The sequence below is a fragment of the Dermacentor albipictus genome, chromosome 2 (assembly GCF_038994185.2).
Source record: "Dermacentor albipictus isolate Rhodes 1998 colony chromosome 2, USDA_Dalb.pri_finalv2, whole genome shotgun sequence".
In the NCBI taxonomy this organism is placed as follows: domain Eukaryota; kingdom Metazoa; phylum Arthropoda; class Arachnida; order Ixodida; family Ixodidae; genus Dermacentor; species Dermacentor albipictus.
The window spans coordinates 113,265,926-113,282,270 of NC_091822.1; the positions used below are offsets into that span (position 1 = coordinate 113,265,926).

At 46.6% G+C, this 16,345-nt stretch overlaps 2 protein-coding genes across 6 annotated transcripts in view; one reads left to right on the plus strand and one right to left on the minus strand.

Moving 5' to 3' along the window:
* LOC135910939 (nose resistant to fluoxetine protein 6-like) overlaps positions 1 to 2,239 on the minus strand; it is a 63,142-nt gene extending 60,903 nt beyond the window's left edge. Inside the window, exon 1 of the mRNA XM_065443010.2 lies at positions 2,155 to 2,239. Coding sequence (XP_065299082.2) covers positions 2,155 to 2,239 — 85 coding nt within the window. The remainder of the gene's footprint in view (positions 1 to 2,154) is intronic.
* LOC135910968 (uncharacterized) overlaps positions 1,942 to 16,345 on the plus strand; it is a 60,773-nt gene continuing 46,369 nt past the window's right edge. For 4 of the 5 annotated variants that reach the window (XM_065443043.1, XM_065443045.1, XM_065443044.1 and 1 more), the window contains exons 1-5: positions 2,153 to 2,746; positions 2,873 to 3,039; positions 8,083 to 8,232; positions 10,213 to 10,677; positions 12,497 to 12,625. In XM_065443043.1, the coding sequence (XP_065299115.1) occupies positions 2,704 to 2,746; positions 2,873 to 3,039; positions 8,083 to 8,232; positions 10,213 to 10,677; positions 12,497 to 12,625 (954 nt within the window). In that variant the 5' untranslated portion in view covers positions 2,153 to 2,703. The other variant, XM_065443046.1, reaches the window with a different exon arrangement.

The window sequence follows — 16,345 nt, forward strand, 5'->3', positions numbered from 1 at the left end:
AGCCTGAGTTTTGAATGAGAAGATGGAGAAAGTCAACAAACTTCTTAGCGCGTGAAGGATGACTTAGAATATTTGCAAGAAACCATTGGTGCCTTTCAAATGATCTGTCAAATGAGGCAAGCACGTCCACTTTCTGCTTCAGAACTTTGCGCTCGTATTCGGTAGACATTCTATGCCCTCAGAATAAATTATTGGCGCTTTTGTGGTTCAACGTGTTAAGTAAATTGTTGTGCAATAAACGACGACGCCACGACAGCTGTTGTTCGAAGTGTCTGAAGGAGGCGCCGATGAAATTGCGCACGGTCTTAAAACAAGTTCAACATGAAGCGTTCTGCAAGAAGTGAACACGTAGGGTGATTTTCTAGAAGAACGGGAAGCGACGCGCTACCCGTATTCCCTCGACCACGTGGGTTGAGAATTTGGAGCACCACGTCGGCGCCTTTGGATGCAGGGCATTCGCAGTTGGAGAAACTCATATTTGCTGTAGTATCGAGAAAAGGAAGCTGGCCCACTTGTCATAGCAATTTTTTCTCTTTTGTTTCTTTTCGAAGCAAATGCCACGCGGAAATAAGAAGAGCCTTGTGCTGACACTTTCACGACGAGATTCATTTTTCAAGTAGACACCGTGCCAATCGTAAATTCACGACTATCTCTTCTCCTTACGTCAGGTTAAATGTCAAATCAGGATGTCTATTTTCTCTCTTCTCTTATTTGAAGTCAGTTAGCCTTGGATACGCCTTAAATCGCATTCCCGGCCCTGCAGTCACTTCCGTTGAAACCTCAGCGCGCGCCACTGCAAATTCATGCTGTGGTTACGCTGGCATCCTGAACACATCCCGGAAGCAAAATGGATTGCAATAACTTAACTAAAAACGATATAACAAGAGATGCCAACGTCGCCCTTGCTGGGGCGTGGGAAAGTGGGAAGAAGTGCAAAGAATAGGTGCTAGCAGAATTAACACTACAGCTGCACCAGAAGACGAGATGCTCCACGGGACTTCTATCAACGAGAGGCACTCTTCCCCGTTCCCACCTTCAGCTTGACACGCCAGTATCCAGAGAAAAGGCCTACAGGGACACAAGGGAAAGCTTGCCCCCCACCGCGGGCGGGGAGATCCACTTCCCCAGAGCGCTTTCAGCGCCAATATTGTGCTTACGGGCCTCTTAGAGGTCTGGCAAGTCCCAGAACATCTGGCGAAGTGCGGGCGAGGGTCCATGTTGGCCTGTCGAGCACTTGCCCCTAGGTCGTTTAACTTGAGCAGCGCCTGCTTGTGCTTCGTCACGGTAACGTAAGCCCGCCAGTCAACGAGCGCGTTTTCATTGGGTTCGAAGTCATTCCGCGCTTTGTGGACGAGCACTTGTGCACCTCACAGGAGGACTTTTGATAACGGGTGTTTATTTCAAGAAATGGGTCTCCTGCAGCCACTTGCGACGTGCGGAAGCTGTAGAAAACTGTCAGACATGAATAAATTCGCTTTTTAATAACCAATATTCGAGGCGCCGATTACTATAATACAGTTCTAACATTGGCAAGGCTTCGATGAAAACTCGTCCGGTCAGCTAGCAAATCAGAAAAAAAAGAGGAAGGCTTCTAGTCACTGACCAAGTAGAAAGTTATTTTACGCTTTGGAACCCACGCGGGTTGGTGGGGGATGGGGAGGTTACTCACTCACACACTTACACTCAGTTACTTACTCACACGACCAGTCGCTGCCTCTGATTTTTCAAGGCAGCCCCTGAAAAGTCTTCTACAACCGCCCACCCGGTTGCCAGAGTAGCCAACGACAAGAGCCCCAGGCCACTTCCAGAGGGTGGCCTTACCCAACTTTCACCTTAACTGGAGGGAACGCTAAACGCTGATTCGAATTCGCACGGGCTGCGTCTGGAAGGCGGCGCGGCTGTACGCCAAGAGACGCTTCACCTCACCGGCCTGCGGACGCTGCGGCGGCCCCGAGACGCTTGAGCACCTTCTCCGTGCTTGCCTAGCGCTGGCACAGGAACGCTCAAGGGTCATGATTGTCTGCAGTCAGCAGGGCCTGCCTGCTGCAACACCCAGTGACCACATGTTCCCATTGCCTCCCCAACTCTGGGCTTTACAAGCATCTTTGCGGATCGAGGCGAACGGGATCACCGCCTATCGGTAAGCGCCCGCACACAGCCGGCCACTGCCTCCATCATCGGCCTCTTCCTTGAACGGATGAGACTCCTGCTGCTTCTCCTTCTGTACCCTTCTTCTCATCTCTATTTCACACTTCCCCTTACCCTGACGCTGCGCCGTGCTCCCTATTGAACTGCAGAAATATTCGTTATTTCCCTCATTAAACCACTCCTACTAACGGTATTACGAACAACGGAAGCTTATGAGATTCGAAACGCCAAACAAATTTCGCCTGCATCAGCGACCGGAAGCCCTTATCTTCTTTACCAGTCATTTATTATTATTATATACTATCAATACTAATATTCCACTAGCGAGATTAAAAATATATATATACCATAATTCCAGGTACTATAAAATTGTATTTACCCCAATGTCTCACCTATCATCTACGTAGCACGCGCACAAGAACGCCACGTTCACAGAAGACGAAGGACACCAGCGCGCGCTTTCGTGTTACGCTTTTTTCCCCTGCCCACTTTCCTCGTATCTCACTGCGCCGAGTGAAGTAGAGAATTCTGTACTCCCGTTTCAAGCGAGAAGAAATGGCCAACGTCGACTCGAGGTGTACGCAGAGCCAGGACGAAGGTAAGTATACATACAGAGCGTTTACAAGCATCTGAGCACCTCTGTGCGGGGATCGCCTGTCTCGCGTTTTGAATAGCGCTTAAGTCGGATTCGCAAGGTACCTGGCGTCCACCCCTGTGATTTCAGGCGCAGATGCACCCGCCCTTGCCGAATCACCGCGTCGGGCGTCGTCTTCATACACGCTTCGCTCCTTCAGCACCGCGCTCGACGACTACCAGGAGTGCCGGAGCCTGTCGCACCTGGGCATCCTGATGCCGATCTACCTGATTCCGCTGCTTTTCCTAGGGATGAAGGTACGTCGCATGACCCCGCAAATTACAGGGACATGGGAGTTCCGTCATAACGCGTTATAGCAAAAGCACTTGAGATTGCCGCGCGAACTGTAAAAGCTCAGTTACGCGCATCCCCACGTTAGTGCGAGTGGGTTTAGGGAAAGCTTTTCCTTGGCGTTTGCGTGAAATGCTGATCTTGCGTAACCACTTGCAGGTGTTGTAGCGCACTACGAAAGGCTTCGCTCGACACTTCTTTACCAGCCTCTGTCTTCTCCGCGCAATGCATGCATCGCAATAATTTTATTTATGTCAGATCTTGGTTCCGTGCTTGGTTTATAATGACGGTAGTTACTTCGTGGCACCACGATTTGCACAATACCGCGGACTACCCCCTCGTGGCAGACATGTGCCAGCACTCACGAAGTGGGGCGGAAAGGCAAAGAAATCTTAATTTTAAAGAAGTAGTGAACCAGCATTCGAGTAGCACTTACGATCGAGTTGCGATTACTTGAACATGCCAAGCCATTGGTCTACCCGTGAAGGAAGCCTTCTCAAAGGCTTTATGCTCAATGCGGCACCTAAACTTGACTGAACCAGTAAGCGAGAGATGGCTTGTTGGCCAACTCACGCCACGAGAGTAACCACTGCACGAAAGTATGCTCTCTAACCCTTCAGACGGTTATGCCACACCCGTCATTAAAAGGTACTTTGATTTGCAGCGTCATCAATATGCACTTTCTTCGACTTTAATACATAACAGCAATGCACAGACAACAGAGGGCCCATGAAGTTATTTTTTTTTTAAATAGAAGCTTGCTTTCTCTACGGAAGCATTGTTTGCTGACTTCCTGTATTCATTTCTATAATCTCCTACTCCCGGGTGGTATCCCTTTGTACCCTCCGTTTTAAAACAAATAGAAGCATGTACAGTCGCGGACAGAATATTACGGACCATGAAATCTAAGAAAAAGCTGAATATCTCCGCAACCTCACAACGCAATCTCGTATTTGCATTTTGGACCTCTACTAGAATATGCTAACAACGTTGTCGTGGGCAGTTTTACTGGTTACTGCTACAGGCTGCTCAGGAATTGAACGTTTTCGGAGATCCCGTGGTCCGTTTTATTCTGTCCGCGACTGTACATGTCACGCATCGAATCACACTGTTTACAGACTGCAAGCAGCTTTAATCACGCAAGAAACATGTCGTACTTCCTACTCTCGATTCAACTGAACCCTAGAATATTACAGCTTGAAATCCCCAAATTGGTATGCATGTGACGCATTCAGAACGCGACGCGCTACTACTATTCTCCTTTACACGTTTTGTTTATTTTTTTCAGCGATGTTCTTGCTGCCAGGCAACAGGAACAACTGCTAGCCCAATAAGAATGACACGGTGATATGTCTGGGTGTATAGAAATCCTGACCGACTTATTCAAATATTGTGTCAGCGTTGCACATAGCCCATCTTCGCTTTATAAGTGTGTGTATACTTTGTGTGTGTATACTTTTAAATGCGTGTATACAGGGTGTTTTTCTTAGCTGCACCAAATGTTTTAAAGATGACCTATCGCAGAATGCACAATTCTAATCCTTGATCTGAATTACTCGATGAGGTGGCCGTTACTTCTACGAGAAATCAGAATGTTCATTTAAATAGTTAAAGTAATTATGCTAATTCGCTTTTTGAATTAATTACTGTACTCCACATATTTCAATCTACGAATTACAGCCGCTGAGTTCACACGGCATATAAACTAGGAACGAATTATCTGGACAGCACCAGTTCCGGATTTGTCATTTTGGAAGCGTCCGACGAAATGCATTGGCGTTCCAGTTACTTTCTCCAGAAACCGCTGTTTTATGCATTGAAGCACAAAAGTAACAGGAACACCAATGCATATCAACGGACACTTTGAAAATTATTATCTCGGAACTGGTGCTGTTCAGAGAATTCGTTTCAAGTGGTTACGCCGTGTGAAGTCAGAGGCTATAATTTGTAGATTGAAATATGTGGCGTAGAGTAAATAATTGAAAAAGTAATTAGCGTAATTAGAGTAAATATTGAATGGAACGTTTTGATTTCTCGTAGAAGTAATGACCACCTCATGAGTAATTGAGATCAAAGGTTAGAATTGTGCTATCTGCCATAGGAAATCTTAAAATTTTGTTGTAGTTAAAAAAAAAACACCCTGCATACTGTTTACAACACTAACATAAGTGATGTGAAAGCTATAGCTTTGCTGTATCTGTAAAGTTAACCTTGGCTCTGCACTACGCCACACAGGATATCCTCACTAGAACATTTCGACTTTCATGACTCTCGTACTACGTTTTCAATAATGACGGGAAATGGTGACACCCGGATTTGCCTGTTCACCGTGGGGTTTGGTCACATGGTCTGTTCAATGTCAGCAGTGTTTCTAAGCGTTTGCTAAAAAATTGTCAGCTCTGCTTTGTTGCGTCAGCTCTACGCATGCGCAGTACGCAGGAGCACGCACGGTATCTTGCGCGCGCCCACAGCTTTTCAAAAGCTGCGTGGCGTCCGCTGCGGGCTCAGCGGCCTTTGCGGGACGTTCTCACGTGTTCTCGCGTGTCCACGAGAGCGCATTTTTCGATACCGCTCGTGCCGAAGATATGACTCCGGCTTGTGGTTTGACTTCGTGGTGGCTGATATTGGCTGCACAGTTTGAGAAGGTGGCATATGGCGGCGCCGAGTAGCACACTACTGGTTCCTACGCGTGCAAGTCAGCTAATATGCCCTTCTCAGCTTTTGCGTCCGGCCAACTATTGCCGTATCGTGCGCGCGCGCTACGCTACGCACGCACAACCTCGCGCCCTGCGCACGTGGGTGGTTGCGGACGCCGAACTAAAACTCCCTATTATATTTTCAACGCGCTAGCTTCACTGCCACCCACTAGACTGCTTCCGCGATAGCCGAGAGATGAATGCCAACGCCTCATTAGCGAAGCCGCTGTGCGCTACTCGCCACGATAAGTCCACTTCCAACTAAGCCAACCTTCATCAACATCTTTCGGCGCTTTCGCGCAGAAGGCTCGGTGCATAATCAGAGACATACCACGAAAATAATTGTCAATGAAGACTTCGGAATTGACGTTCTCGAGTACGTAACGTTGATGCCAGAAATTGGTGTCCGACAAATTGCCGATGAGTACGCACGCAACTTTGGAACAGTCACAAATATACTAAAGAAAGCGTAGGTTTCATTCCTACAATGTTTGCCTTCACCAGGACCTCAGTGAGGCAGACTTTGAAAGGCGGCTTGACTTCGGCAATTGGGGCCTCGTCAAAAATGGTGACGCTATTCCTGCAAAGAGTATTTCGGACAGATGAAGCTCGGTTTTGCCGTAATGGCACTGTGAATATTCACAGCGCCCATTATTGGTCCCAAGAAAATCTACAATGACTGAGGCAACCCAAGCAAGAAGTTCGCTGGACTGTGAGTGCTTGGTGTTGCACACTCAGGAACAAGAGCCTTGGACCTTATTTTTTTCTCAGGACAACCTGAACGGAAAGAAGTGCACGCAAGAGATACTAAGTGTTGTCGTCGACAACTTTGTCTACAATCTTCCCTTGAATTACCTGCGCTAAGTGTGGCTCGAGCATGACGGAACACCACCACACTCCTCCACCTCTGCAAAGAGCTGGTTGGACCATCATTTTCCACGACAGTTGACTGGGCACGCTGGAGCGATGTTTTCGCCCCCGTGATCCCTTGACCTTTCTTCGCTCGACTTCTTTCTTTGTGGCTACATTAAAATCGAGTTTATGCAACAGCACCCACTGAAGTTAATGACATGAAGAACGAGATAAAGCTCGAGCATCGGCCCAGAAGTATACTGTGAAGAGTTGTGGAGTCAACGCGAGAGCGGTTTAAGCTCTGCGTTGCTGTGGCAGGAAAGCATTTTGAGCACTTTTAAAGCATTGGCATCTTGATGGGTGTCGTGTTTTTATGAAAATTGAGCTTTCTGCGTGCTCACACAGACTTTAAGAAAGCAGAACAAGGTATTTGTTACCATGGCTACATACGTTTCTCTTGCTGATTATTTTTTTAAATACAATATATAAAAAAATCAGCAGTCACCTTATTTGCGTCACCAAGGCAAGTGCAATGTGCGGTCGCCGTTGCGCATACGCATTGCCCTCCGGCTTCTCCCCTGGCTCCCTTATCTCGGCATGGCAGCTGCCGCCATCGTTATAGGCTGCGCTGTTGCGTGTTTTCGACGTCTCTTCAGGGTTCTCCGATTTTCGATTTCGCCAGCCGCCAGTGCAAAGGAAATACTTATCATCTTCGCCGATGCCTCCACCCCGCTTTCACTCTAAACGCCGCACGCAACAGCCGCATCACATCAGGAAGGAGCTTTGCGCTTACCCTAATTAACTCTGTTGCATGCATAATCATGTAAACAACAATTAAATTTTGGAGTCGGATATGTCATAAGACCGGCATGCTAGAATATTTTTGCCAAGTGGAACTATTTAGAATAACGACTGCCTCTAACTTTTCAGTGCAGACATGTCTGCTTACTGCAGTCACTAAAAAGTTAATTATTCAATTTTAGTTAATTGGATGGCAGACAGCGATAATTAACATGTCTCTTTGGCTCCCCTTGGCCACATAACTTATTTGCATAGGTGAACTTCACCTACCTTCGAGTGTCTAATTTTAACAAAACCGTAAAACTTAATCTCGGTCCCACTGTAGAACTTTCATTTTTAAGGCTGTTCGAATTAATCGAGTTTGCGTGAACTGCAAGGTGATTTGGAATCATGGGATCAGTTTGAGGCAACAAACTATTACTATTACTGTAAGTATTCATTTATTTCAAGTTGGACTGCCTTCGGGCATATTAAAAATAACACATGTATATGGATGAAAACCAGTGTCATGCAGGCATTTCTACATGGTTCTATGGAGAACAGCCTATGTGCTGAAGCCAATAATTTCACATACACAGTATAACCAAACTCTCACCCACCTATTGATCTAGATTTGTCAATTGCGCGCGCACCTAATGCCCGTCTCATTGCATAATGCAGATTGGCGGCAGCCTCTACTGCCTGTTCCTTCCGCTCCTGCTTTGGGCATTCAACTCGCTACCCAAACCAGGTGCGGCGTTGATACATCTGGTCACCGTGCCGCTTATGGGACTCATGGAAGCGGAACAGGTCGCCCGCCAATACCTGACAGTGAGCGCTAAGCCTTGTCACAACTTGGGTCGTGCTACGTATAATTGAGGAGCTTTCCTTTTCGAAATCAGTCAAACCCACCTAAACAAAATTTGGCAAGAGAAGCAACAATTTGTTGTTGGACCGAAATTCGACGCTATCCACGCAATTAAACACCTGTCCGATACGTTTTACGTGTCAGCTAGAGTGACTTAACCGCAACAATTAACAAAACAAATTATGTAGGACATTTGACCATCATTAGGATGCAGAGTTGGGATTTGACTCATTTCGATTTCAAACACTTGATTTGATGCGGTTTCGGCACGCGAACGTTTTTTTTATCACTTTCAAGAGCAGTGCAATGTGATTGCAGTAGAAAAGCCATTGGCAATTAGTGGCGCTTATAGGCAGTATGTGCACAGGGAATAATATTTGGATAGAATAAATTCATTTGTTTGAAAGTATTTGGAGCCTGCTTTAGAATCTCTCACAAGATATTGTTCTTGAACAGCGTCGAAGGCTGCCACAAAATGAGGAACACTAGTTGCAATGAGACCACCATACTGTCTCGATCGTATTGCCTGGAAAGCGCTCTCCTATTGGGCGAGTGGCTTTGGCCCATTTTGATCCGTAGACCCGCAAGGTCTGTCTCGTTTTTAATCCAAATAATGATATTCGCACATGGTTTGTTTGCTTTATTTGATCCGTTTAATTGCGATTGTTTTTTCAGAGGAAAGTTGTCTAGTTTTTCTTATTACAGCTCTATCTCACATAGTTTTGTAGATCTGGCTCATTCCGAAAAATAACTTCTATAACTTGCATCTACCAGCCCATCGTAGTTTTACCAAGGCGAACAGCACCGATGCCCTGCTGGTTACGCTCCCCAGACACTTTCTGAATAAATAGATAGCGCGTTGCTACGCGTCACGCAACTCAATTAAGGTATCATACGCGGCTTAAGTCATAATTAGGGTTATTAGCTGCATGTATAAACCCCGTTGAAAGCTAGGAGTGTGCAAGTTCAGAAGTTACAAAAGCTGCTTCAGACAACTTCAAAGCCGAAGTACATTAGGTGTCAAAATTTGGAGGACGCTTAGGCTTCACCTTTAATAATGGAACGCGATGCCATTCAAAGATCACCGACTACTTCTCAGGCTTCCTGGCAACTGCAGCTTGTGCAACCGTAACGTTTGCCAGGAAACGCTGGCGGCGAACGCTATGCACGAAGGTGAGCTTTCTGGTAGAAACGCGGCCTCTTGCGTGGGCCGCGAATGCGCAGAGGCGAGCACCACTTGGATGGTGTTGTTGCAAGGAACCGAGCTCCGCTCTATGAATGGTAGAATCGTGGGAAAAGCGGTTTATGTTTGAGTTCCCACGTAATACAATGATGTTTTCTCGTATATTCAAATTGCAATCCGACGCTATCATGTCTGCAGGCTGTGTGCAAGTCAGACCTTACGAATTTTCTGACGCATTTTACTTTCAAAAATTCAATTAGTTCAGTAACGTTCTTGCTCTATACGCGGAGGGCCTGCGAGGTTTATACATGGTCCGGAATAATTTTTGCTCACAAGATGGTCGACGCAGGATGCCGATGCCGGATTTTTCTGCGACACGGGGCCTTTAACGCTGTCGCGTTAATATGCTGGTAACTCTAAGTGGTGGCTCTATAGCTGTCTATAGCTTTGATTATTTTAACTTAAAAACAATATGTGACAACACGAACGCAATAAGTTAGATAACTCGACATTGGCACGCATCGTGTGAATGGGATATTTGCCGTGACAGTGGCCAATTCGCGTATCAGATATACGTCGCAGCTATGACGTCCTCATTCATGTTTAGAAGGAGAAACGCCACGGCGTGCCACGTAACGCTCATGTGGGCAAACCGTACTGTGTAAGCTGCAATGTTCCATAGCTCCTGACGCCCTTTTGCAAACCAGCATCTTTCCGCCGAGGGACAGGATGCGCCCGTCTTCTCGCCGCTCCTTCGCAGGTGGACGCCCTCGTCCTGGCCCTAGTGTTCTTCCTGGTCGTGATTGTCGATCGCTGGAGCGAGCTGGCGCTGTGCCTGGCGAACGGCATCTGCGAGCGATTCGGACTGCGCCGCGGCAAGCTGTTCGTGGTCGCCTGCCTGTGCAGCTTCGCGTGTGCGTCGCTCCTTTCCGGCATAGTGGTGTCGACCACGCTGCTCTACCTCCTGGACCGTGTGCTGTCCGTCATCTTCAAAGAGAACATGGACCGGCCCCCGGAGCTGCTCCGCCGTGGCTCGCAGCTTGGCTCGCAGCATGATTCGAGCTCGGTGCGCTCCATGATCCCTTCGGACCAGGTGCTGTTCGACCGGCTCTCGCAGGTCGTGCTTACCATGGAGAAGCCGGAGAACACGAAAAGTGGCTTCGCCAGGAAACAGAGGGGCACCGGAGGCAATGGCGACAAGACGGGGACCACTTCTCGGCCACAGGTTAGCGCAGGTCCGATGTCAAAATACCATCACGACGTAACTTCATAAAGTATGGGGATGGACTTATTGGGTAATCCATGCCTTTAGTAAAGCCGCGCGCATTTGAGTGCCCGATGGCAAAGAAGATTGCGTGCACAAAGATGTGCTTTACCATGGACGCTTCGTACGTTTATGATTTCCCGATTGTTCGCTGGTATACTGAAGTATGTGAGTGAGTGAGTGAGTGAGTGAGTGAGTGAGTGAGTGAGTGAGTGAGTGAGTGAGTGAGTGAGTGAGTGAGTGAGTGAGTGAGTGAGTGAGTGAGTGAGTGAGTGAGTGAGTGAGTGAGTGAGTGAGTGAGTGAGTGAGTGAGTGAGTGAGTGAGTGAGTGAGTGAGTGAGTGAGTGAGTGAGTGAGTGAGTGAGTGAGTGAGTGAGTGAGTGAGTGAGTGAGTGAGTGAGTGAGTGAGTGAGTGAGTGAGTGAGTGAGTGAGTGAGTGAGTGAGTGAGTGAGTGAGTGAGTGAGTGAGTGAGTGAGTGAGTGAGTGAGTGAGTGAGTGAGTGAGTGAGTGAGTGAGTGAGTGAGTGAGTGAGTGAGTGAGTGAGTGAGTGAGTGAGTGAGTGAGTGAGTGAGTGAGTGAGTGAGTGAACTGAACTTAACTGGGTAACGGTTCACGGGTTGTGTGCCTTGGAGCAGGTTGAATTGGTCGCACTAAGGGATTGGTGGACTAATTACCCATTGAGCACCCGACCTGTTTGCACTTTTATGGACGTTATTTGTACTATAGAGGTGGCAATAGAGTTGAATAGGCACATTATATGACCGTGTTGCTGCAATTCTGACTATGAAAACGATCGTAACTGAAATTAGTTTCACCTTCTTTCCCAGCAGTATGCACATAATCCACTTGAAATGCGCCACATATACTCTGCGCATTCGCAGTCATTTTGTAAAATTCTGCAGCGTGAGGTTGCGGGCTTATTAAAGATGATGCTGTTTTGCAGAGGGTAAACACTGCTCAATTCTTTAGGCGCACCTAAATCGAAGTGAAGTAGCCTTTACGCATTTCGACCCCATCCAAATGTGGCCGTCGCGCTCGGAAACGAACCCATGACCGCAAGCTCAGCAGCAGCCCAGCCACAGCCACAATGCTACCACGACAAGTGGTGTCGATACCAGAACCTGCTTTGTCCATGCTTTCAGTGACCTCATCGTAAAATTCAAGACGTTATATTTGTGGTAGTTTAAATATTCTTCTTCTGTGAAAGCTTGAGTGAGAAGAATCAAAGTTAGCCAGCGGAGGACACGTGAAGTGGTAAATCGTTAAATGTATATCAGTATACGAAGATGGCCGATAACGAATGCTTGGTAAACGATATAGTAACAAGCTTGGCATAGCGATCCATGATCATAAACAAAAGCAAACTGATTGCATTTTTTTTTCGGCAATAATTTCATCTCTTGAGTGATGTAGGGATGAAAATACACAAAATTAGAATGTTTCGTTGTTCACGCTGATGAAAAACCTTGTACAATTGTTTGGGAAAATATAAAGATGATGGTGTCAGTCTGCACGTTATCATCAAAATTACAAGGAAGCTAACGACTAATCACCGTATTTGCGTTACACAGAACAGACTTTTTTTTTTCGAAATCCATTCTGAGAAAGACAAAAAATATCTTACGTGTTGAAGAATTCCTCAAATGAAAGCAGACGACGTATCATAATATTTCAGATATCCTTCAACGTATTGCTGTCGGTGCAGAATGATTAAATCAGCCCTTTGTGCCCACCTGTTTCCACTTGTGATGAACTCATCCCTTTGCCGGCCTTCTGCAGACCGGACACGGGAGCAGCGCCGCACCGGCGACGGATGACGCGCCCCAAGTTCAGGAAAAAACTGGGCCGAGGCGCCGTTTCAGCCTATGGCGCCAGCTCTGGTCCAACAGGCCGTCCATAGACTCGCAGGTAATTGTGTACGCTTAACTACCCTTTGGGATTTAAGATGTCGCTCGGCAATGATAATCCACAGTGCATGTCTTCCTTTTCTTTTTACCACCGCGTGCCCATCAGAATTTTCAGGCCGTGAAGTGCATGCGTGTTAGCGGCATGATGTAGCGTTCTGGATTGGACGGTTGCGAGCGTAGACTGTTAAATAGGGAAACTGAATGCAAGATTCATGGAGATTACCATTCAAGAACGAGACAAGCCCGAAAAGATGCGAAAATAATGTGTAGTCTAGTTTGCATAAGCCATCATCAAGTCTAAAGTGATGCTTTGTAGTCGTGGGAAAATACCTATTGCGCGAATCGTATTGTCTGGCAAAGCTCTAGCCGGATAAGCGACCATTCTTTCCTGCCTTTAGTGAATCCAGAGTACACTGTGAACAGCAGCGTCAGTCGGGTTTTCCAGCAATATCCCTTGTTATAAATGCCAGAAAATGGCTAAAGATGTCACTCGTCTCTTTCACTGGTGTTTTAGTCACATCTATTCTCTACACGCCAATACCAGTATAAACGACTGCTCTCAATACATCTGCATCAGCTTCGAGCGTGGCCTACAGGGGAGCTGCGTGCGCCGGTCTCGTGGCGTCAGAGCCAGGGCCGCTATTTTGTAGCGATGCCTTATGCCTTATTCTATGCTATTCTTATCATCCACCACACACGGCCGCCCGATCCCGTTGATAATGTGGGCAGACCGTCGCTCTGACCACTGGCCAAGCGCGAAAAGCCTGAAAAGGCATAGAATCGGAAAAGGCATCGCTGCAAAATACCGGCCCAGGACTAGCGCATGTCGTCTGCGACAGTCCGGGCTGTGCCCGTGTGTGTACCAATGTGCTTCCGTTTGTTTGCTTTATTGTTGTATGCTTGTACACTGATGATGTTCCTTTCGAATACGTTTTTTCGTTTATAAAAATTCATAAATACAACTCAACAATATATTCCTTAAGGTAATGTTTACGGTATCCGCCGACGGAGCTGCGTGCGGCGGATTGCAAACTTTTCATCCGCGGTTTTGAACCACGAAGTGGCAGTTCAGGAGGATAATCAAAGCATCAACCTGAAAAATGGGATCGAGTGTCTGACTGTAAGAGACGAGAGTAATATTTTCTGCGCTGCAATTAGCATGCAATAAGTGCTTCCTACATTAGGCTTCTGCAATATTTACCTTGACTTGAACTCGCTATAAATTGCTTGGTCACGACCACTAGTGAACGTTAGAACACAAAATTTTCGCATTTACTGATTGAAACGTTCCAGCAGCAGCATGTGAAATGAACGCTGAAATCCAAATTGTCGATGAAATTTGCTTTGCGAGCTTCTTATCAAGAGTAGGTTGCTTGACGCCCGTTATAAGAGGCCGTAACTGAAGTTAAATGAGTTCAGACAGTATATGAAAAGACAGCGACCAGTATTTCCGTTTAATGCGACACGTTCAATTAGTAAATTTGTAAGGGGTTTGCGTTGCTTCAGCAACACTTATGACAGATTTGTTCTGCAAATCTAAAACAGCTGCTGGGCCCAACAATATTGTCTAGTTTTTATTGCGATAGCAATTATGTGTGCATTCCAGACGCATTTCTGGCATGGGTGCCACCATGAGGTTCCGTATGAAGTCCAAGGGCGATAATATCGTCGGCGCGCGTGGTATGCTGTATGGGCGAGTGAAATCGTGCGTGGGTGAGCCGGCAATCGTGGCTCAATCTCGCGCACGCAAGGGAGGAAAGTGGGGAAGAAGCGCTCTGTCTATCGTCGTGTGCAATGCTCCGGGGTGAGGGTAGTGAGGGGGTACTCCGTGTGACCCAGGCGACCGCGCGCGCCCACCTGGGCCCCTGTATCCCGAAAGCCATCTGCGACGGGGACCGAGTCTGCCCTGAGCTGCGTTTTCGCTGATTAGTCCGCGTTGATGCGTGAAGCAGCACGAAGGTCAGTTTTCTCGCTGCCCCTGCTGCCACGTTTCCTCGCGCCAGCGTTTCGACAGCGAGTTTCCGCGGTCATCGAGTGCGATGTGTCCATGTTTGCTTGTGCGCGCGTCACATCATGCTTGGCAGTTTTGTTAGTATGCCGATGTTTATAAGCTTATACTGCAAATAAAACTACTACCCTTACTTCGTATAGCTTTGTACTGATTTCCTATCGAAATAGATGCTTGGGCTTTCGGGCGAAACTGCGACGTTTTCGGCTAGTTAGGCCTCCGAGACCGCGTGGTGGCAACCAACAAAACATCGAGGCTTAACTAGTAATGCAGGACTCACCGGAATTATAATATTTCGCTGAAGTCTTCAAAATCAAGCATACTCATAGGAGGCTTGCGTTGTCGTTATTATGTGGTCGAGCATCGTCGACTATCGAAGTGAACACTTATGTCTGTACTTAAAAAGATGGCTCGAAGCATTGCACTGCAAAAGCCGTTTTAGTTTTTCTCTTAAAAGCACCTCAAGCTCGGCTCAACTGCCTGTAGTATAACGTACGTACATAATCTGGCAACAAAAATGACGACTTCGTGGTTTCAATTTGGAGTTGTTACGGTCGGATGGATTTCGCGAACAGTACACATTTCATCATAACGACGGCCGGCTAGGGCCGTTTTGAAAGGTGCATGCCGTGTCATCAAATGAAGGCATAGCATAATATGAAAAATCCTTTCCCATTTAATGTCTTGGCTCTCGATCTAAAAAGTGTGCTTTAGCTTATGAGCTGCTATCTAAATGCATGGGAACAAAGAAATCGTATTCTTCGGCAACAGTGCACCGATTTAGATGGAAGTTCGTTTCATTCAAAACGGAATGTTCAGACCCAGTAAATGTAGGAAGTGAACTTTCAATGTCACTTTTTTTATTGGAAACGTACTTTACAACTGCGAAACTCAAGGAAATTATGTACTAAGTTAACACCTCTGTAACTCAACAATAACAAGAAAACAGTATTAGAAGTCTGTAAACGGCACCTAATAATGCATAAAGTGTACAAAGGAGCTGTATTATCCACCGCTCTGAAATATCCCGCCAATGTCTAAGTAGGGCTCTTGCAAGACTATGGTAAACACTTCGAAAATTCCCCATAAACTGTAAGCTGACGTATAAAGTGCGTTCGCTTTACCAGATTTACAGATCAAATTTCATTGAAATAGCTCTAACGATTGCCTCATGAAACCATTTTTGCATTTTACATGTATTTGAAGAGGTACATCGCACTTGGCGCAACACCAAAGCTTCCTCCTAAACAAACAACAACTTTATTCGCGGCAATTTCTGTCCTGGCTTTCGTGAAATATAACGAGTGTTTCTACAGATAGCTTCCGTAATATTTAAAGATGTTCGTTTTCAAATAAAAGGATGGTTCATTTGGAGACATGCAATCAGTTGCGGCGACCACGAGGTGGTGGGCGAGACCTGGTAATTATCAACTAATTAACGAAAATCTGCTAATTATCTTTTAAACCTTTATCTCAGCGGGCACGTCATAAAAGGAAAATTGAAGCGAGCTATCCGTACAAGGCAGGTCGACGTTTGGATCTGGCCGACGATTACCTGCTGAACTGCGGCACGCCAAGTTTTGGCTATCAGAGCGCGCGAAACCGAAACTGCGATAATTCAGGTATTTTTCAGCGTGTTCTACAGAGCAGGAAAGATGAAACACACCATGAACACACACGCAGTCCTCATTCTTGTCCCTCTCTAACAGGTTA